The sequence below is a fragment of the Lepisma saccharinum genome, chromosome 23 (genome assembly GCF_977018435.1).
Source record: "Lepisma saccharinum chromosome 23, izLepSacc3.1, whole genome shotgun sequence".
Taxonomy (NCBI): Eukaryota; Metazoa; Arthropoda; class Insecta; order Zygentoma; family Lepismatidae; genus Lepisma; species Lepisma saccharinum.
The window spans coordinates 10,746,027-10,769,551 of record NC_139251.1 but is presented as its reverse complement, the minus strand read 5'-3'; the positions used below and the strand labels follow the sequence as shown (position 1 = coordinate 10,769,551).

Below are 23,525 nucleotides of genomic sequence, written 5' to 3'. Positions count from 1 at the left end.
ATGGTTTCATGGCCTCATTGGAGAATACGTAATAACATAACACACACTGTGGAAGTTGCTTGTCTTCTGTGCCTGAACACATGAGACACATGGATAGATATTCCTTGCTATAACAGCGGCACTTTCTAAGAAGATTGGCAGGTTAACATTGCTTTGAACTCGACGCACCCTCATCATCAGAATCTGCACTTTTTAGTTTCAAATTCAGCCAGCAGTTAATCTTAGGTCAGAAGTCACTAGCATAAAATTCAACGCGGAAATGTCGAGAAGTAACTTTTTCCATTACCCAACAATATGCAAAGGCCTGAACAGAAACAACTCGCGATTACTGAGAAGTCTTTGCTAACAATCGTAGACTGACTCAGATGCGAATGCCACAATCTTTTTATATGCGGCTTTCTTCGAGAACATACTCCAAAGGATGAGAAAAATTCTTAGAAGTAATTTCCGAGGACACAAACATTACAAGATTCTGAACAGCTTTTAAGGTGGCTTTTGTTTGTTCGCGCTGTGGAGCAAAGTCATGTGCGAAGCAATCCAAGCCAAACAATCAAGCATCCCCCCCCCCCCCCCCCCACAAGCACCAGCCCAGGCAGTTCTCAGCCAAAACATGTGTGCTATTGCTGAGGGAATTGGCAATGCTTAGTCAGTTTACGTTTTCGACTTATCTACTTCCATTTCTTTTACCTGTGAGTAAGTAGATACCGTAAATTTGTATAATTTTTGTTCTCTCATAATTCATTCTTAGCATTTAAGAGTAAATGCTCTTGTCTTAGTATTTTCTGCGTGAGAAGTTCCCGGACAGAATAATCTCGTTGGAGACCAAACCTTCCCACATCGATCTTATGACTTGACACCATGTGACTTTTTCTTGTAGGTGTGCACCAAGTAACAAGTTTACCAGAACAAAACCCGAAATTTGTTGGAACTTAAGCAGAAATTCGATGTGTCTTCAACACACTTGATGGGGAAATGTGTGATGGGGTCATGGTGAATTTCATGGTCCGAGTGATTGCGTGTAGGGCTATTAGGGGGGGGGGGGGGTGTCATATGCTCGATATTGTTTTCCATGTTTAAACCTTAATATCTCGTGAAGAGAATGGTATGTGTTTTGTGTGTTGTTGGTTTTTTTTTCAAAAATAAATTTCATTTATAGCAACTTCAAATCCTGTGTTCTTTATGGATCACCCTTTATAAAATATTCAAATGATCAGTTGTGATACTGTATGTGGATGTTACTCTGTGATTTGATAATATAGCATAATTATAATAATGTAGATAGTCTAATCTGCAATTTTTTTGTTTTGTTTCCAGGGGAGGATGGCAAATGTCAAAACCAGACCTCTGCGCAGTTACCGTGCAGGTACAAGACAAACCCCAAATTCAGAGTTTGATGATGAAGATAAGAGGAAGCTACTCACGGCATTGAAGAAGTATGGTCATCGCAACACAAAGATGCTTGCGAAGGCTCTCCCGCACAAGACAGAGGAACAGATAAAAGTGTTTGTCGAGATGAAACTGCGAAATAATAGGATATACGTTCAGTCGGATATCGTAAACAGAACCAAGTCTGGGAAAATGCCAGTCGGTAACAAAGTGTCAGATCCAGACTTCATCAAATCTCCGATTGACAAATGGTTGTATAAAATGGAGGAGGCTCGTACCGGAGCAGGTATTGGAGAGAGTACAGATTTGTCAAAGCTGCTTGCAAAATGCATGTTGTTCACGTCCAGGTTTGAAGCTCATCCTCTACCGAGAGATTGTGGTGGAGTAAATTACAAGGAACTGTATGAGTATCTGTATTTAGTCATGTCTGGATACCCTCTCAGAGAGTTATCAAAAAGGAATTCCGAAGTGGTTATGGATTGCATTGCTCGTTTGGCAGATATGGTCCACTACAGTAAAGTAGGAAGGGAAATCATATTTCTTGACAAATGCCAGAGAATGTCTTATCTCCAGAAGGGTGAGCTGAAAGTATACGGCAGGAAGAAGAAGCAGCAGGCAGTAAGTACATTGAAGAGCATTCATGCTGGCTGTGTGTCAAAGCATGAAAATACATTATCATTGCACCATGCCATAATTCTGATTCATTTATTCATTCTTTGTTCTCTTCACGATGGGCAGGTTATTTCCACTTGAACTTCAAGGATTTCTAACTTTGCATCTTACTCTTCACAACAGTGTAGCATCTACTTAATTTAATATTATCTATCAGCCAATATCTTCACCTTCTCTGGACCTTTCACCCCCATTAACAATTTCTTATATATATATATATATATATATATATATATATATATATATATATATATATATATATATATACACACACACACACAGGGTGGCTCAAAAAGTCACTTAACACCCTCGCTACAAGGCCACTGCAGCGCGCAACGTGGAAATGGTGATGAACAATGGTTGCCAGGCCAAGGGGGAACCACATTGATGCCACCCGCACGGTCGGTGGCCATCTTGATGACTGCCATCTTGAATTCAACTTCAGAATTTTAAATGGGAAGGGGGTGATATGAAATATCAAATCAGGCTAGAATTTTACGAGAAAAGCTATGGTGAAGGTTTTTTCGACATATCTTTAACCAGTAAAAAGTTATGACTGAATTATTGTACCAATTTGCTCCTTTTCGAGGTGTTAGAAAAATGCCTTAAAATTTGTTTAGCGCATCGGTAATGCATTGAGATCAAAGTGATGTCTAGGGAGAGAAATTTGCATGCCATTGCACACGATTTTAATCAGATACATCCACGAAGAGCTGTGCATTATGAATGGTTGTCGCGAACAATTTACAGTGTGACGCTTCTATTGAATTAAAAGTCCTTCACAGTGACAAGGCTAATGTTTATGTTCATAAGGAAGTCCATAAACAGAATATGTGACCCTTGTCATCTAATAACTAACTTTGGACAGAAACTGCTTCACAACATTCCCATAGTGTTCTGGTGTTCCTCCCTATTGAAAAAAACTCTGTAAAAAGTACCTTCTTCCATAAGCAAGGATGAAAAAACCTGTTTATTTAACAAATCTAAGTATCCCTAAGCATTTAAGATTCCGTTGATGAAAAATTGACTAACCAATCGTGTTCCACACAGCACGCCACACCATTAACTTACCAGCACTAACCATTCAGCTTTGATCTGTCGAAAATGGGTTATCAGATAAAAAGGATTGAATATTCTGTTTATGAACATAAACATTAGCCTTGTCACTGTGAAAGACTTTTCATTTAATGGAAGCATCACATTGTAATTGTTCGCGACAACCATTCATAATGCGTAGCTCTTCGTGGATGTATCTGATTAAAATCGTGTGCAATGGCAGGAAAACCTCTCTCCCTAGACATCACTTTGATCTCGATGCATTACCGATGCGCTAAACAAATTTTAAGGCATTTTTCTAACACCTCGAAAAGGAGCAAATTGGTACAATAATTCAGTCATAACTTTTTAATGGTTAAAGATACGTCAAAAAAACCTTCACCATTGCATTTCTCGTGAAATTCTAGCCTGATTTGATATATCATGTCACCCCCTTCCCATTTAAAATTCTGAAGTTGAATTCAAGATGGCGGTCATCAAGATGGCCGCCGACCGCACAGGTGGCGTCAATGCGGATCCCCCTTGGCCTGATAACGATTGGTCATCACCATTTCCATGTTGCACGCTGCAGTGGCCTTGTACCGAGGGTGTTAAGTGACTTTTTGAGGCACCCTGTATATATATATATATATATAATGGATAAAAGCAAGGAGGGTCAAAAGGGCTAAGTAAAAATCATAGAAGGTAATAGGAGACACTCACCGGACAGTAGAAAAATTCAAAATTTTCGCTAACTTCGGTGAGTGTTTCCTTTTACCTTCTTTCATTTATATATATATATATATATAGGAACATTGTTACGACTTCCATTTGCATTTCTAAATTTTTTTTTGTTGCATTCAGGTTTCTGCACCATACAGTAGTACATTGTGTACAAGTCACTTCATCTTCCATTAAAGAGATCCTTTGCGAGCTATTCTTACTTTGGCTTTCTGGTTGCATCTAATTTCACTGTTTTCAACTTGTTTAATGCTTTTGTCTTGGGCTTTTATATTAATTTTCCTTGGTTTTCTTATTTATTATCTTTCTTTGCCTCGTTCATCATACATGATTATTTAACAGACATACAATGCCATTTTCAGCACGACAAAACTAAAACTGCTATATAATAGTATAACATTGTTAGATATATTAAGTGATTCAAAAATGTTTCTTTCACTTTGAGACGGGTTGGCAGGCATTTTGCCTGCATTTTTTTTTAAACCTGTGCAAAACTGTTTTTTTTTTCCAGATTATATGTATTAATATACAGGGTGTACCAAAAGTTGCAATACATAGGAAAACTTAATATGTTTCTCCCACTCTTGATGAACAGGCATTACAAAAGAGTACGTTAATAAATAAATAAACATGGAAACTTAGAAACAAAATTTTATTTTCGTATATATTGCGACTTTTGGTGCAACCTGTATATATTTTAAAAATGAAATACATTCTTTCCTGGTATTAATTTATTGAACGTTCAATTTGTATTGTTTTAGTTCACTGAATCAAAAAACTATTTAATATTTTCTGTGAACATAGTTAAGAATTGACTATCAAGGTATCACCTTTGAAATGATTAAACTAAAAACATACATAACCCGTGGTGCAACAGACCATTGAGGGCCCCTACCGACTGCTGGACGCACTCCCATCTGATCCTACTCTGAGGTGGGAGATCATCGAACCAGTTACGGTTTGATGTGTGGTCAGCACGATGAATCTCCACTTGTTGTTGTAGGTTATCATGACCAGATTATGATACTCATTCGTAGCTCCCCAATTTAATCATGTTGGTAAGTGTTCACCAGTCTCATACACAGACTGAAATCTCAGGAGAAAAGTTGTTATGTTTCCCTCAGGAGACTCAAACCTGCACGTGTCCCGTAGCCGGAGCCCAAGTCATAACATGATGCCTTAGACTACACAGCCACAGTGCGGGACAAGTGATTAACTTAACTAACATACATAGAAGCACCAAACTATGTCAGTTCTTCAAAGTATTCCCCCTGAACATCCAGACACTGTTTCCATCATTGTGGAAGTTCCTTGATGCCTTTGGCGTAGAAAGAAGTAGGTTGGTGTCATAACCACTGCAGAACTGCATTCTTGAGTTCCTCATCTGTCTGGAAGTGCATCCTGCCCAAATGGTCTTTAAAAGCCCCAAACAAGTGGAAATCACTGGGGGCTAAATCTGAACTGTAAGGACTGTGTGGTAAAACCTCCGAGTGCAAGTTGGCCAGTGTTGTTTGAGTCAAATGGGCCATGTGTGGCCTGGCATTGTCATGGAGAAGAATGACATGTTTCGACAACATTCCAGGTCTTTTCTTCCAAACAGCTCCACATGCAGCACCGTGAAGCAGTGTTGAGTAATACTGGGCATTCATTGTGACACCCTTTTCCAAAAATCCACATGGATAACACCTTTCATGTCCCAGAAGACAGTTCCCAAAATCTTAGTGGCAGCCAGCAGCGCTTTTTTTTTTTTGGTGGAGGGGAACTCTTATGACACCATTCGTACACTCTTGCCCATGACAGTGTGTTCACCATACTGTGCTTGCAGTCTACGCCAAATTTCAGCAGGTTTCACCTTCTCCTTCATGAGGTTTTCCATTATACACCGTTGTTCTACAGTAACAGATACACTACATGCTAAATCTTTGTTTACACTATTGTGCATGCACCAAATGCGTCGCAAAGGATCATGGTTACTCGCCAGGAATCATGGTCTGTCCTGCCAAAGTAATGCAGTGCTACATTGATTCATTAATATTTTACGCACGAAAGTCTTTGTCAACCTTGAATGACCCTTGTAAAATATTTAACCAACAGTTTGATTCTACTCTTCCTGAATGGTGTAACAGTTAATAGATATGTAATCAATTTCCAGGGTTGCATTGCAATGCTATACTAATACTTGAGAGCTGAGGTGGTCTAGTTGACCTCGGTGACAGATCGCTGCAATGTCAGGGGCTGTGGATTCAAATCCTGGTTTGGACATGGATGTTTGTCTCAATGAGAATACAGAGAAAATAAAGAAAATTTGTGTTTGTAAAAACTGAGAAAATAGAGAGAAAATGGGGGATACTACTGCTAGGGCCTTGGTTCCCCAAGTGTGCGCTGCAGCATCCTGGGGTGCCACGACTGCCTTACAGGGGCACCGTGAAATGTTCCAATATTTTCACTGGAATGACACTTGTTAGTCTACACATTTTTAGAGTACCCTTTACATAAAATGTTTCTCATTTTGAAGTATGTGTTAATTTTTAACTTAAAGCAAGCAACCTAACCACACTAACTGTGCATTGCAAGTGTTAGGTAGGCCTTCATTCTGACTTGGGCACGGTGGAAAAATCTTGAAACACTAAGGGCACCGTAAAATGGAAAAGTTTGGAAACCACTGGCTTAGGGGTATTACTTTTATTTAAAATGTAAAAATAAAGTCTGCAGACTTTCTGACTGCCATACAGGAGACCCGGGGTGGGTGATCTAGGGTCGGAATTTTTCCAGTCTTGTCCCCGCATAAAGCAGCTCAGGGACTCGCTCAACCTCAAATCAATGGGTCCCTTGGAGGGGGGGGGGTAAAGGCAGCCGGAGTGTTGTTGTGATCACATCACCTTCAAAATGCCAGAGATCGAGATCCAATCTCGAGATCCAATTTTCAACAGAAAATACTGTTACCTCTTCACAACAGAAGCAATTTGGAATAACCAAAAATATTTTCAAGCAACCAAACAAGGGTCAAACAAATCAATATTCGCCAGTACTCTCAATGCTCTTAGCTGGCCCCCGTGGCTGTGGTTTTCGCATCACGCTACGACACCAGGGGTCTCGGTTTCAAATCCTAGCCTGGACAAGGATGTTTGTGAGAATCCATTCATTAATTAATTTCATCATGTCATCACTCATCCCCAACTTCGCAAATTAGCCAAAAGTTGCACAAGAGCGAAGTAAAATAAAGTACATCAATCAATCAATCTCAATGCTCTTTAGATCTCCCCGATAGCACAGTGGTAGCGTTGTCGCCTTGTAATCAAGGTGTCCCGGGTTCAATACCCGGTGGCAGCACATAGTGGTTCAGATCCCACTTTAAACTCTAGGTCCAGTCCCGATTAGCCTTACTGTGCATAAAGTGGACTTGAAACACCAAATCAATCAATCAATCAAATCACTGCTCTTTAGTAACGGAGCACATGCGCTTGTGCTTACCAAAGAATTTGTTCAAAATTACAAATTTTAGTAAATGGTACTATGTTTATTGTTTATGTACCAACTAACTTAACCAAATGTGTTTAGTTATTTCAACCAAATGAAAACCATGTCGTCATCGGCGTATAATATTAAGTAATGAAGGCAGACCATTATTATTGTACATTACAGGCAAGCCATTGTTACTAATCTGAAAGGGAAGCCACATTTATTACTTTGTACAAGCAAGCAAGCACAAATGAATCAAGTCATTGGTATATTTTCATGGAAGCCTACCAAAGTTGATTGGCATTTGATGTAGTGGCTATAGCATACATGCATGTTTCATTTTTGCTTTATTTTTCAACATCGCACCCCCTATATTTCATTCTGCACCTCTTCAGCACCCTTAGATGGTTAATCCTGGTGCTGCAACTGGTGGGGCGGGCCCCATATCCCCTCAATGTGCCTTAATGGCACGATGCTACATGCACGGGGAACTTTACCTTAACCTACTATACAATACACGATAGCTGCGCACACACTTTTAAATCTGCTTCAATACAGGATGTTCACAGTATATCACAGTTGTGTTTTAGGTTTTTCCACTATTTTTCTGGATGTTTTAAGCTTAAATATCTCCTCCATATATCCATGCCAAAATTATAAGTCTGACATATTTAATCGTCTTGGCTGATTTCATCCAAATGAAATACCGTATCCATCCTCCAAAATATCTGGTTGCTATGAAAATAGCAGTTCCCGTGGTGAAAACATTAGTGACCCCAATTTGGTCCCCAACATACGCATGCACTATATTGAAAAAAAAAATATTGTCAAGCCATAGCTTAAGTAATGCCCTAAAATATTTGTCTCTTTTCTTAATGTCTAATAATGTAGTTTAGGCAAATATTTGAAAGTATCCTCAGAATTTTCATCCACCGTCTTCAAATGCTTTCAACAAATGCAAATGCAAAATAAGATTATTTCTTGGCTGTATTTGCAATGTGAATTTCAGCTTAAAAGCTGTAAATTTGCTTCAGTTATCGTGATCTCAAAATTGGTGACTAACCCCCACCCTTCCTAAATCATGCACTATATTACAGAGTTTTTATTAAAAACTTCAAGCTCAAGTAATGCTCTAACGTAGCTGAGACTTTGTTTTCTTAATCTACGAAAAAGAATTGCAACTCAAAAGCTTTACGTTTATGGCAAAATGTATGTTTGCAATTTTACCACCACTCCTCTCCTAAAGTATGAAATATAATTTTAAAAATTTTTCTGCAAAATTGCGGACCGACGAATTATCTACAATGTCTGAGTTTAGTTCCTTATACTCCGAAAATGCATTCTAGACAGTTTTGTCAAAAAGGAAGCATGGTATTGAGCGTGCAACATGAGGAAGATCAGTTTTTCATTCACCATCTTGAAATCCATTTTCCGATTTCACTCACATGTAATACCATTGCAGCCCTGTCAAGTTTTCTAGTTGCAGAAACATATTATCATGCATGGTCACTAAATAGATGACTTGTCCTTCTTTGTCCATCCATCCTACCCATGCTCCTCCTAAATTGTGCATTATGTTTGTAGTCTTTCAAAAATGATCAAAATATGAAAGTTTACATATGCATTATGGTAGATTATGAGAGTACTCGACTTACATGGGTATAGAGCTTCTAACCACAAATAGCATTTATCCTATGTGGGCAAGCAACCCATTACGTTCAATCAATGCACCGAACTGGAGGGAGGGGACCCTGTCTCAGTACATGGCATTGAAGATGGGAGGGAGGGGCCCCTGTCTCGGTGCGTGGCATTGAAGAGAAAACAGAACATGAAAAAACATTTGCGCACATATTAAATTTTGAGAAATGAAATGAATCATTTGAAAAGTGTTTGATTTAATTATACCACAATTAACTTTATTCTACTTTAACGACATTTCAATAAAATATACTCAATTCTCCTTCGTAATGTTTTATACATGCAAAAGTTTATTGGCATTTATTTATTTATTGCTTGATCATCACAGGTGAAACTATGAGGTTTGCCCTCATATGGAAGTGAGTGATATCTGAAGTGCTACCACATTTCAAAATTATAAGCTTTTGTTGTTCAACTGTACTGCATCATTCGATGCAAACGTTTTATTTCAGGCCCTCTTGATTTTTGTTTCTTGGATATATGTTCGTATTATTTCTGTTAAATGTCCATTTCTAGCATGATTTGAGAAAAAATATCCTGAAAAAAACACTATGAATTGTACTACATTAATTATTTTGAGTATTATAAGCTTCGCTGAGCCTTTATTTTACAAGTTTCCTCAAACTGTTGACACTTCTAGAACCTCACAATTATTTCAAGCAATAATTTACAACCTTTTCTGGAAAAAAAACAAAAAAAAAAAACTTTTTGACTGGGTTTTTTTGGTGGGTTTTTCTGAAATTTGAAATCATTACAAGAAAACAGAACTTCAGAATCACTTCTGTTAATTTTTTCTTTCAATACAATATTATTGATATGTCTTCTGTGATCAAAATTTTGATAGTAAGGAATTGAATAACAGAATCAGTTTAAATATTGGGATTTTATAGATTTTGATTTTCCACTTTTTTTGGCTGTGAAATGGAATTCAGTTTCATGACATCTCTAATTCTTGCTAAGATGTAGACACTCAGATTGAGATATATATATATAATTTCTTAACTGTGATGTTTGTTGATTTTGCTGAGCTTAAGTACTCAACTCATGGTCTTGCCCTCAAGAACATTGGCTCAAGTTATGGTCATGTCACATCCCATTGCCATGCACCTGAAATAGTATGAAAGAGACATTTACAACCTTGGTGACAATGAAGTTCGACCAGAAAGGAATACGTGATTAAATGCACAGAGGCATAGGCGGTGGAATGGGTGACCCACAGAAGTGACGCATGTGTGTAAGAGGAGGCGTGTGAGCAGGCAAGAATCGTGATCCAGGCATGTTGCACCCAAGGTCACCTAAAGAACGAAAATGGGGAACTATACGCGTGACATTGAACTTCGACCAGGCACCAGACCCATACGGGAAATTCCAGATAGTGGCGCATTCGATGGAAGCATGACGTCACGGACACGATAAGGGAGTCCGCCGTATATAAGCGCGTGCTGTGCACCAAGGAACCGCAGTGCATCATCACCATGGCCAGGGGCAAACCTATTGACAACACCGTGAGGAGAAGAGTGGTGGAGTTGCAACGGGATGGACTCAGTGAACGGGAAATAGGGCGCCAACTGAACTTACCCAAGTCAACCGTCCACTGCATCATCAAACACCACCAAAATACGGGTACTACAGAGCCAGGTAAGGCCCCCAGTCGAAAACGCCTGCTGAGCGTGCGTGACCTACGGATATTTAGGTGCTATATCCAGATCAATAATCATGTTTCTGTGGCCGAATTACGACTGTGGACTCGAGAACGCTTTCACATTGAAGTGTCAACCAGAACCATTCGCCGTTACCTACAGCGATGCGGTTACCGAGTGTACAAGGCGAAACGTAAACCCTTTCCATGTTGAACAAAGGCAATCGACTACGGTGGGCACGAATGTACCGGGGATGGACATTTCGGCAGTGGAACAGGGTTTTGTGGACGGACAAATCCATTTTCAATGTTGTGTACGGGAAAATACGGAAAACAGTCATTTGTCGGAAGGAGGAACAGAATGAAGCAAAATGTTATGCACGTCAGGTACAGAAACCTGCGTCAGTGATGGTATGGTGATGCATGACGGCATCTGGGGTTGGCCCACTACACGTCTGTGAGGGCATTGTGAATGCACACGCCTATACACGCATACTGGAGCGGCATCTTCCCACAGTGCGAAGGCACCTGTTCCACAGGTGGCATCTCATCTTTCAACACGACAATGCCAGGCCTCATACAGCACGGCTGACAAGAGAATGGTTGACTCGCCATCACGTGCGAACTCTGCCATGGCCACCATCGAGTCCCGACCTCTCGCCCATTGAGAATGTGTGGCGTGTTCTTAAGCGACGTGTGCAACAGAGGGGACCCACGACAGTTACTGCTCTTATCACCTGCCTGCAGGTGGAATGGCACCGCATCGATGTGGAATACCTTGAACGACTCGTCCGCAGCATGCCCCGATGCATTGCCACAGTTATTCGCCGACGGGGCGGCGTCACACCATGGTAAACAGGATCCCCTCTAACAGTGGTCGAACTTCAATATCACGTGTAGATGGACGAAAATGTTTTATTTTGTGTGGACACCATACATTGCTGCGTTGCAGCGGAAATTTATGTTTTCCTTTGTTCCATGTAGCCTGCTGAATAAAATATGTTCAGCATATGCATGTGTTCTCCTTCTTTCACAACACACTCCTATATTTGTGACTGGTCGAACTTCATTGTCACTAAGGTTGTATTAAAAAACATACAGGAAGAACTGCATTTGAAAATTTGTCAAAACAGGATGTGTGAAGTTAGCCAGAGATTACACACAAAGTTTACGTCAACCGTGGCTGGGTTACAGGGGCGCCGCGAAATGTTCCAATATTTTCACTGAAATAGCACTTACTTGTTAGTCAATTATATGATTGTTCCAAATATGTGCTTATTTAGGACTTTTTGCACACAAAATGTTTCTGAATTTGAATTAGGTGTCTATTTTTTAACTTAAGGCAAGCAACCTACGCACACTAACTGAGCTTTGCAAGTGTTAGATTGGCCTACATTCTGACTTGGATGCCTGGGAAAAACTTGAAATTCTAAGGGTACCATGAAACAAAAGAGTTTGGGAACCCCTGCTATTCATGATTGAAAATTAATGACTGCAAGTGCCAACTTGATCCTGTGGTCAGATTTTCTAGACCTTTGCCCTTGTTTGGAAATAAAATAATTAAAATTTATTATTACTACATTAAGGAGGTTTGCCTCCAGGGGCAGTTAATTTTTCTTATTTAAAGAAATAAGTTCATGATAGGGGACCTTATATGCAGCAACAGGCTTACATATTTGCATACCTGTTTATTTTATTTGAACAATTTTGGTAATCAGTGGTAACATCCACATTGGAACTTGTAGGTATTTGCTTGGCAGGCTTCCAATCTGTGGTGCTAGGTGTGCTTCTAAGCCTTTATTTTACAAGTTTTCTCAAACTGTTGACAATTCTTGGTTTTACTTGCTCAAGTAGTGGAAGCCTAAACTGATTGCAGGCCCAACTTACAGCTGATCAACTTTTTGCTACATAGCTCTATCTATCCACCAGTCATCTTCGGGGGTGTGTTGCTCGATGAGTGTCAACAACCTCAGTTGTGATGTAAAAGCTATAGGGGTAACATTGCTCCCCCATTACCATGTTGCCAAACATACATCTGTTTTTGTCAGTTGTTTCTATCAGCTTGTTTGTACGGTGTTTGGGTGTTTTGTTCACTATTTTTCCATGCTTTGTGTACTATTGTACAACTTTTATCCAGTAATGGCACTGATCAACTCTCTCTCTCTCCCCCCACACACTTTACAGTACGTTTGGCAACATGCTGTGTATCCGATGCTCATTTGTTTCATCCTACCAGCAACATTTCGGGTGTCTTGTGACACGAAAATGAAATGCCTGATGTCAGTCGAAGAGAATTCAACTGATTGCTGATTCATTGTTTCCCAGGCACCAATTGGAAATGGCAGAGGTATAATGTGGTGGGATTGTTCATTATCATATTTAGTTCATGGGTGAAATGCATAATTGAATGGCATGTGGCTCCTTGGCTTTGTGTCAATGAGAGAGGTTTTATGTGCTTAGTGGACACTTCCTTGTTTTGGTGGGTGCTATGTCTGATGTGTTTTTATAGGCTAGGGTTTTTTTTTTTTTATGGGGGACATTATGCAGTTTGTCCCAGTTAAAAGAAGCTCAGCTTCAATCAACAGTTGCATACCAAGGATCATGAAAAGAAATGAAGTGTGTGTACTTACTGATTACAGAAGATGCTTAAAATGATGGCCTGCAGAATCAATACATGTCTGTGCGTACCTCGGCATGTTCTGCTGCACCTTATGCAATTCTGGCAATCCATGTGTTTTCCTTCAGGTCATCCAACGTGTGTGGGTTGGTGACATAAACTCAGGATTTCAAATTGCCCCAGAGATAAAAGTCACACATTTCAAGTCAGGGGAACATGGTGGCTAGAAATCTGTGCTCACTGTTCATTCTACAGAGAATGCATCATGAATTCTCTGCAGAGAAACCCTCGATGTGTGACATGTGGCTCCATCCTGTTGAATGAAGCAGTATGCCTGCTTCTGAGGGGCTAGTTGTGCATAAAACTGTTCAAAGATGTAGAGATAAACTTAAGTATTTACAGTGCTATTCAAAAATATTGGGCCAACAATCACACACCAACTTTTAGATCATGCACCGGTTCTTCGTGAAGCAAATGAGGATTTTCCATGGACCAGTACCTGGCATTCGGTGAGTTCACATGGCCGGAAAGATGGAACCAGGCCTCGTCTGCCATGAAGTAAAGCAGTGGGTCCATTAATCCTTCTGAAACCTGTATAAGCAACCAAACACAGTATTCCACACTTTGTCACTTTCCTTCAACTCCCAGACACACGTTACACGATAAGACTTCAACTTGAGAGATCAAAGGATGCGATGACAAGATGTTCGGGACACATTTGCTTGCTGACTTAACTCTAACTTCCGTACTGATTTCCTGATACTTTGTGCTATTTGTTCACGTTACAATGGACTATTCAACTCTAACTTCCGTACTGATTTCCTGATACTTTATGCTATTTGTTCACGTTACAATGGACTATTCCATTTTACTGGTGCAGTATAGCATTTTCTCTTATGGCTCTGATAGATCTGCCAATGTAATGTACCTTGCACTGATTCTCCATGTCGTACACCCCCAGGTTATCCAGTGAATCGAGGAAGTATCATTTGTGCTTGCTAAGTCTGAAGGCTATTTTGGAATGGAGTTTGTGTGCTATGGTAATACTGAAGGGTTGTAGGACTTTGGCTATGTGGTTGGAGGTACAGGATTGGTAGTGGAAGACAATACATTTCTTTTTAGCCTCCATGTCCAGTAGGGTGGATCGAAAAACAGTTGTTTTTTTTTTAAATTAGTCTGTGGCTAGTGCTTAAAGTTTGTGGTTGGAGGTCCTTATAACCCATAAAAAATTCCAACTTGATCGGATAATATCTTCAGGTTGCGCTTTTTGGTCAAAATTTTAAATTTTATGAAAAAATGTCAAAAATTTGCAATTTTTCCTCAATGGTTTCTCGATGTTTCTGGAGTGATTTAATGGCAAAAAAATACATATATTGCTTGTATGTTGCTTAATATTAACGATTTAGTGTGTTTGAATCAGGGAAAATTGTTTCTTAGTTCGTCAAAAAACGCCAAATATACAGAAATGTTATGGATGTTGGGTAGGCAATAACCCGCTATAATTTCTTGACCCCACCGACTTAAATTTATCAAAAACGATAAGGTAATAGGAAAGGAAGTAAACTGCAGCTCTTAGTTCATCGACTAATCGACTATCCAGCACTCACTGAGGAGGTGGCTGCAATCTACTGCAGGTAGACTGGCCTATTTAGGTTTTGAAGTTCTCTTTGGTATCAAAGTTTGGAAATATTTTCCTGTTTTCCAATCAAGCTCTGATATAACCATCTCGGGATTCATAACCACATACAGCAATTGATGGGATCGATGGGAGTACTAGGGTGACGGAAGAAGAGTCCTACAGGTGCAAGATAAAGCAACGCACGTTCTGGCATTATTAATGTATTTGCATCTACCTTTTCATGGTAAGTGTTGGATAGTCGATTAGTCGATAAACTAAGAGCTGCAGTTTACTTCTTTTCCTATTACCTTATCGTTTTTGGTAAATTTAAGTCTGTGGGGTCGAGTAATTAAAGCAGGTTATTGCCTACCCAATGTCCGTAACATTTCTGTATATTTGGCATATTTTGGCGAACTGAGAAACCATTTTCCCTGATTCAAACACACTAAATCGTTAATATTAAGCAACATACAAGCAATAAAATCACTCCAGAAACATCGAGAAACCATCAGGAAAAATTGCAAAATTTTGACTTTTCTCATAAAAATTTAAAATTTTGACTAAAAAGCGCAGCCTGAAGATATTATCCGATCAAGGTGGAATTTTTTATTGGTTATAAGGACCACCAACCACAAACTTTAAGCACTAGCCACAGACCAATTTCGAAAAAAACTGTTTTTCGATCCACCCTAGTGTCCAGCCCATGTTGATTAGGATTTTGTATTTGAACCTCTACTTTACTACTACGGGGTGAGAAATAACCTTTTGCTAGGGGTCTGCAGGAAAAAGTAACAACAATTAAGAAATTATGGTAATACCAAATGTTTACTACAACAATTGTGGTTACAAAAACAAAATTAAAAGTTAGTATGTCCGCAGTTTGCTTCTCTCACAGCACGAAGACGATCAGGGTAGGAGCTCAGAAGATTCGCAAACAGTCCGTATTCCATTCCATGTCACGGAGGACTTGTTCCAGATGTGCAAGGAGTGTTGGCCGGGAATAGCGGTCCGGTCCACGTTCCACTATCATCAAGGACTCATATGCGTCCTTCAGAATAACCCCAAAATGCTCCGCTGCATTCAGGTCTGGTGATGCACCCGGCCATTCAGAACTGCTGAAGAAGTCAATGCCACTTCGCCGAAGAAGGTCTTGGTTTTAGCATTTGCCTTGAAGCAAGGTGCTTTGTCGTGAACTAACTTTTAATTTTGTTTTTGTAACCACAATTGTCGTAGTAAACATTTGGTATTACCATAATTTCTTAATTGTTGTTACTTTTTCCTGCAGACCCCTAGCAAAAGGTTATTTCCCACCCTGTACATGTGGATAGTTGGTGTTCCATGATTTCTATTTTTGTGATGGTGTCTATGTCTTCTTGGAGATCTTCCTCCATGGATCATTAGGAAAAGGCTCTTCTAAAGAAGTTTAGCCTTATGTTGGTGTTTTGTTTTGGTAAATGGTTGGACAGGGCATGGATGTACTGCTTTCCTGCATACTGTGGTGACAAATCTCTTGATTGTGAGTTCTAAGAACTTGATGGTGCCATTTAGTTCCTTTTCCATGGCAAACTTTAGTTTGGAATGGTTGTAGTTGTGTTTAACTACTTTTCCAACTTTTCTAACGTTGGAAGCTGCCCCGGCACCCACCCAGCGTGGAATGACATGGGTACCTGGGGGAAACCATGGGGGATAAAGTGTCTGGGGCATGATGCTGATCACATCACCCTCACTCACGACCGGATCAAGAAAGTGTGGGGGTTACTCAACACCCCCTATATACCTTCTAGGTGTGGTGCTAAGCACAGGGGAGCACTTTACCTTTTTTTTTTTTTTTTTTTTTGTAGTTGTGTTTAAGACCTTCGCCTGTCTCTTGTAGATAACTGTGGTGTAATCAGCATATCTTCCTTATCTGAGATGATGGAGTTTAGGTGAATATAGGATGTCGATTTCTGTCAAATGCATGGCTGTGTTGAAAATGGACACCAACAGGAGATTCTCCAGCCTTCTGTTTGCAGGTAGAAATCATACTCAAATTGGAAGTAGTTGTATTTAAGGCAGATTTCAAGGAGTTTGTTTCTGTAAATTCTAATGCTGATACTCTGTTTATAGTTATGGGAATGGAATTGTACATATCTACTATTTCTAAACTGGTGTGTTTTGCACTGTCAGCTTGAAATAAGGATGTGATGAGTTGCTTAGCTTCTGCACTGTTGTGAAAAACATGTTAATTTATGGTTGAAGACTGAGATTTTGTTTTTGTACCCATTTTGTTAGGTCGACCATTGGTTGTTTGAACCCTGCTATAATTGGACACACAGGAATACCTGGTTTGTAGGTTTTTTTGAATACAGTAAAACCTCATTAATCCGGTCTAATGGGTGGTATAAGTTGACCGGATTAACTGAAATAACCTAAAAGAACAGTAGAAAGTGCATTAAAACTCAGTTTATAGCAACAAAACATGTTTATTATGGTGTATTTAAAGGGCATAGGCCTAAATACACAGTACTGTACAAAGTCTGTGGGAAACAGAATTTTTGCCTGTCCGGATTACGTGAAGTCCAGCTTATCGGGGTCTGGATTGACGAGGTTTTACTGTACCGTAAGTGATGGCTCGTGAAGTTTGTAAGTTGAGCAGGAATTATTGTCCCTGTTTCCAGATGATAACACTGCTTTTCATTGATTGCCTGACTAATTTGTTGCATTTGTCTGTTTGGTTTCTTGGTAATAGTTTTGCATGCATCGCTCCTGAGTTTATATTTCGTACTGTTGGAATAATCTCTCTCATCATAATTACATAGCCTACTGGTATGTTCTGACCGATTTTAACTGACTTATGTAGGTGGACTATGGTAAATAATCAATTGAAGCTCAGTCTGCCCAACATAATTGACTTTGGTAATTCCTTCACATTGTTTACACCACATATTTAAGAAGTTTATGTTGATATTGTAATCCATTGCAATTTTTTTTTCTGTATTAGCAGGCTGAGGAAGAACCAGTTATGGCTGCTTTTAATGAACTCAAATCAATGATTGGTTTGAACCCGTTGAATGTTCCGTTGGATCTACTTCTTAAAGATGAGAAGCCTGAAAGTGAAGAGCAGTAAGTCTGTTATGTACAAGGTGTTTCAATGAAAAGGTAGCTGAAAGTATTTATAACACGCGATGTTCAGTTACCTCTTTATTGAAACACCCTGTATGAGTATTGCATTTTCGTACTCTTTCTACAGTGCTGAACAGTTATGGACAGTGATATACATGTAAACACTTGATGATATGAATGTACCTGCCAAGAAAAGTCAGTGTGAAATACTGTCATGTTGGTGTTACAAGTGCACTTTTTCAGTTAGTTCCTTTTTTGAAGATATTACTGCATATTATGTTTGTGTGCGTTGTTTCTTCCCAACTGCATGTGATATGAATTATAATTGTTAAGTATAAGTACAATGAACTTTTGTTACACACTACATTCTCTCCTCTATTCTTTATATCCTATGGACTAGTAAACAGATTTGCCTCAAGTCTGTAGTGATAAGTTTAGCAGGTGTCATGTACATTTTTACTGTTAACAGTTCATGCAGTGTTATTTTGTTTGTTTGTGATTTGTAATCAGTTTGAATGAATTCAAGGCAGATTGAATTTAATGTTAACAGTGTTTTCTTGTGTGATTTGTAATCAGTTTGAATGAATTCAAGGCAGATTGAATTTAATGTTAACAGTATTTTCTTTTGTGATTTGTAATCGGTTTCAATGAATTCAATGAAGATGTTATCAGTTCATACAGATTTTTTAATATTTTTTATCAGTTTAAATGAATTCTTCCAAATAATAGACTGTGTCACCTTCTGTTGTGTTCTCACCAGAATAATATTATGAATAAGATGAAGATTGACCCACCCCCAATACCATATCTGCAAACAGGAGGAAATTAGTTAAGTTAGAATCTCAGTTTTGTGGAGCACTAATGAACCTGATTGATGCTAAATCGTAAATGAATTTTTGATAATAGCCCTGTTTTCTGTTGAAAATGCTAGTAATGAATTATATGACTTGACATTTGGAATTCTCCAAGAAAATGAAATATTGTGTGGAAAAGGAATCATGATGATGTAATATCAATTTCAGTTATATTTTAAAAATATATATCCTCTGTTACTGTAGGAGATTGTAAAAGTTTGTTTATTTTTGGAATATCAATTTTTAGTCAGATATTCTCTAAATTATAATAAAGGTACAGGTTTTATTTGTCTTATTGATTTTAATACATATATATATTAACCTTCACCAGCTGGACATCTTGCGTGCTTGTATTTTCATTTAGGCTGGAGCCATTTCAATCGCGGGATTTTCAAACTTGCCGCGAAGTACAAAACAAATTGTAACTTGAGAACTAATTGACGGAGACACATGAAATTGGTTTTGTTTTCTTTCTTAGAAACAGGGGTTTTAACGAAGGTAAAATTTATGCATTGTGCCTCCCAATAATTAGTGTTAATGGAAGAAGAAGAAAGTTGATTTTTTTTTTTAAAAAAAATTGACATACGACACGTCATGTCCTTCTACCCTCCTCAATAGATCAAAGTGAATTTAAAAAATGTAGACTGTAGCGGTGGAACATTTCTAGAACTGTGCAAAGTTTTGTTCAAATCAGACTGATACTTCTTGAGTAAAAAATATTAACATTATATAAAGTGGTAGTGTTGCCAGCTTCGTGACAATGGCCAAAATCTAGCGTCTGCCCTATGGATGCTGGATTTATTAAATTTGGAGGGAATCATGACAAAAGAACACTCTATGAGAATATGTAATGTACATACCGCAACTTTGAAAAGAACGGAAATTACGGGGAAACGTCCAATTTTCAAAATTGCCTGAAATGTAAGGTTGTTTAAAACTCTGCATATTTTCCTTTTTTTAAGTGATTTTCCAGAATTTTTTTTCCATGCGCTGGCATCACTGTTACATACTACATTTTTTTAACATTGATTTTGCGAATGCTACGATGCAAGGTGCCCCGGGTTTGAATCCCGACCTGGACTAGGCTGTTCTTTGTGTCCCTTCATCAATTTCATCATATCATTACTCATCCACATCTTTGCGATTAGCCAAACGTGGCATTAACTGGAAGTAATGATTTTCATTAGTTCTCCAGCTACAATTTGTTTGTACCTTGTAGATAGTTCGAAAAATGCCTACTTGAAAGTGCTTGTTATTAGAGGCTAACACATGAGAGAGGTAGGGATGGACGATATTGGAAATTAGGTATCACAATATATCGTCAAGAAAATATTGTCACAGATGATACAATAAAATATTTTTTTCTGTATTGTTATATTGGTGATATATCATCTCCACGATATCATCATGCCGATAATACATATCGTCCCCACGATATGTTTTACCCAGCTCACTATAATAAGTTTTCTTATTTAAGTCAAACAGTGCTTGCAGTAACACAAAAGTGGGTTGTATGACAGAATCCAACTGTCCCCATCATGTGACTTAACATGGGTCAGATATAGGGATCTGTTGTGTTACACGAGGGGCAGCTGGAAATGACAGGCAGAGTTATGATCTTAAGAGCGAGCCATTATTTTGAAATTCGAACAAAGTGAGATAGTAGTATTTTTTAATTGGCTTGATTTCTTTATATGTTGAAGTAGGTCATGAGAAATGAATATTGTGCAATTTTAAGACCTTGAAAAATTTTCCCCTGCCCTGTAGAAACTGTAAAAGTTGAAGGTCAGACCGCTCATTTTTCGTGAAAAGCAAGACATGGGTAAGTTTGGAGTGCTGTATCTTTGGAATCAAGAACATCCCAAACTTTTGTTTTGATATATTGTTATTTAAGACTGTTTGCTAATATACATTCAATTGTTTTGATGGTGCATTGTTGCTTTCCATTGTTATGAGCCAACAAAGAGGGTCCAAAATGCAGTTTTTTCCTGTTTTCGGCCCTTAATATCTTCCTAAGCAATAGTACCCCAAAGATTTGTTTACTGGGCATTGAAGATCACTATTAGGACAAGCTACCTGAAATAGCACATTACTTGGATATTGATGCTGTTAGTAGATATACCTAGTCGTATCATAAATACTGACATAAAGTTTGAGGCAGTGTGTACAACCGGTTTTCAAGGTCGCGGCCAACCTTCCTGAGCAAGAGGCTGGAGTGGGCCATTGTGAGTTGAGCTGTCATAGAGGAAGTGTGTTCGTAAAAGTGTATCTATGGAGTGGGGCGATTACGAAAATCGTGTGGCAGTAATAGCGCTTCATAAAGTGGGTCAAACAGCCCCCATGATATTCAGAACACTTAAAAAGTTGAATATCAGCAAATCTTTCGTGTATCGGACCATCAAGCGATTCACGGAGACTGGGACAGTTGATGATCGCCCAAGGCAAGGCCGCCCACGCAGCGTACGAACCAAAAAGTTAGTGCAAGCAGTGGCAGCCCGTATTCGGAGAAATCCTGTACGAAAGCAGGCAGTGCTTGCTCATGAGCTGAACATTCCCAAAATGTCAGTGTCTCGTGTGTTAAGAAGTGACTTGGGGTTGAAGGCTTACCGGCGAAGTACAGGTCACTTCCTCAATGCACGTCTGAAAGAGCAGAGGGTGATAAAAGCAAAACGCCTCCTGCAGCATTACGCAAACAATGGCCACAGGAAAATTCTTTTCACAGATGAAAAGATATTCAACATTGAGGAAACTTTGAATCGCCAAAATGACCGGGTGTATGCGTCAACATCCCACGAAGCTCGGGAGAAAGCCCCGAAGATCCAGAGGGGTCATCATCCGGCCTCAGTCATGGTTTGGTGGCACCACCAAGCTGCATTTTTGTGAAAAAGGGGTGAAAACGTCAGCCAGAGTGTACGAAAATACTGTGTTGAACTCTATTGTGAAGCCTTTGAGTGACACTTTGTTCAGGAACCAACATTGGACCTTCCAACAGGATTCCACACCAGCCCATAAGGCACACTCTACCCAGGAGTGGTTCAAGAGCAATGTCCTGGACTTCATTGCTCCAGCTGATAGGCCTGCTAGCAGCCCTGACCTCAACCCGTTAGACTACAAATTGTGGTCAGTGCTTGAGGGCAAGGTCTGTACAAGGAGGCATGCCAATATTGACAGTCTGAAACGGTCCCTGGTGAAGACAGTGGCGACTTTCCCTACGGAGACAGTGCGTAATGCTGTAGATGAGTGGCCGCAGAGACTTTAGGCCTGTGTGAAGGCCAAAGGCGGCCATTTTGAAAAATGATTGGTGTTATGTGTTCGTTAGACCTGTAAGTAACCTATACAATCAGGACATTAAAGTATCTTTAACACTTTCATCATAATTCACTTTCAATGTTGTCAGTATTTATGATATGACTAGGTAATCCTTTGAATACTGAAACATTACGAAACCTGCAACTTTAGAATTAGACTTATCTCAAAACAGCAGCAAGCAAAAATTAAACCAAGTATGCCATCTTGTAGCTGAATATGTACTAACACACGCAAGAATAAAACTTTGGGGCTCGTCCCATTTTCAAGAAAATAACTTTTAAGAAATGTCAATGTAAATTATCACACTTCCTCCCCTATCAGAAAGTTGAACACCCCTTCTTCTCCCTTTCTTTGTTCCAAATGGAACAGTCCTTGTCTTGACAAGTTGTGGGACATTTTTTGGTTTCCTTTCTTTGATGGATATTATAGTGGTAACATCGCCTCCTTCTAATAAAGGTGTCCCTGCTTTGATGTAAGGTTGAGGTAAGAGTTGTTCGGATTCCACTTTAAACTGCAGGCCCCCAGTCCCGATTATCCTTCCTGTGCATATAGTGGACTTAATAAGAAAGCTGTACCAAGCTCTATATACAGTGGCGTACCAGGGTCTTTCGAGAGAGAGGGGAACACATACATTTTTTTAGTAGCCAGCCATCTTTTTGCGATCTTTTTCTGCCTTTCACATTCTTTTTACAGGGCCAAAGAGGCTTTATGATCACCCCCCCCCCCACCCCTAGCACACAATTGCGCTAAGAGTATAACAAAATTTACTAGAAAGTCTGTACTTGTAGCACTATGCGGTGTGTGGGAGATTCCCAAAATAAACCAATTTCAGTTAAGGTAAATCTAGGAGCGGGCCTTCGTGGTGGAGTGGTTACCACACCATGCCATGATGCCAAGGCTCCTGGGATCGAATCCTGGTCTGGGGGCGATTGTTCTTTGTGAGTGTCGCTTCAAAAATGTCATACCATCAGCACTCATTCTCATTGTCGCGATTAGCTGAAAGTGGCAGAAAAACTAAAATAACTTAATATCAAGCAATCAATCTCAAAGAGGCCTATAGGAAAAAGCAGGCTTATGATATTGCCATCATATTTAATATTGTTCTTGCAAATAACCAACGTACTTTTGTTATCATCTTGGCAATTGTTTTAAAGCAATTTTAAAACATCAGACACAAATTTATATTTTTGAGTACTTCCCCTTGCAAGCATGATGAAAATTTGCTCAATCAATCGCGATTCTTATACAGGAATGAAAATCGCAGTGCTAATAATAATACAATGCCATATCAGTGTTTTCCTGCAAATTCAAATTCATTAAATTCTCAATCTGAATCGGCAGGTTTGGATTCACAAACTAATTCTGATTCTACAAGAATGGCAAATCGTGAATAAA

The 23,525-nt window shown here is 39.2% G+C and overlaps 1 protein-coding gene across 2 annotated transcripts in view; it reads left to right on the top strand.

Annotated features, from left to right (window-relative positions):
• Window positions 1–19,112, top strand: part of LOC146005176 (uncharacterized) — a 28,051-nt gene extending 8,939 nt beyond the window's left edge. The window contains exons 2-3 of one of the 2 annotated variants that reach the window (XM_083144208.1): window positions 1,315–2,004; window positions 17,849–19,112. In XM_083144208.1, the coding sequence (XP_083000334.1) occupies window positions 1,315–2,004; window positions 17,849–17,971 (813 nt within the window). In that variant the 3' untranslated portion in view covers window positions 17,972–19,112. Of the gene's footprint in view, window positions 1–1,314; window positions 2,005–17,845 lie in introns of both variants that reach the window. The other variant, XM_083144207.1, reaches the window with a different exon arrangement.
• The last annotated feature ends 4,413 nt before the right edge of the window (window positions 19,113–23,525 follow it).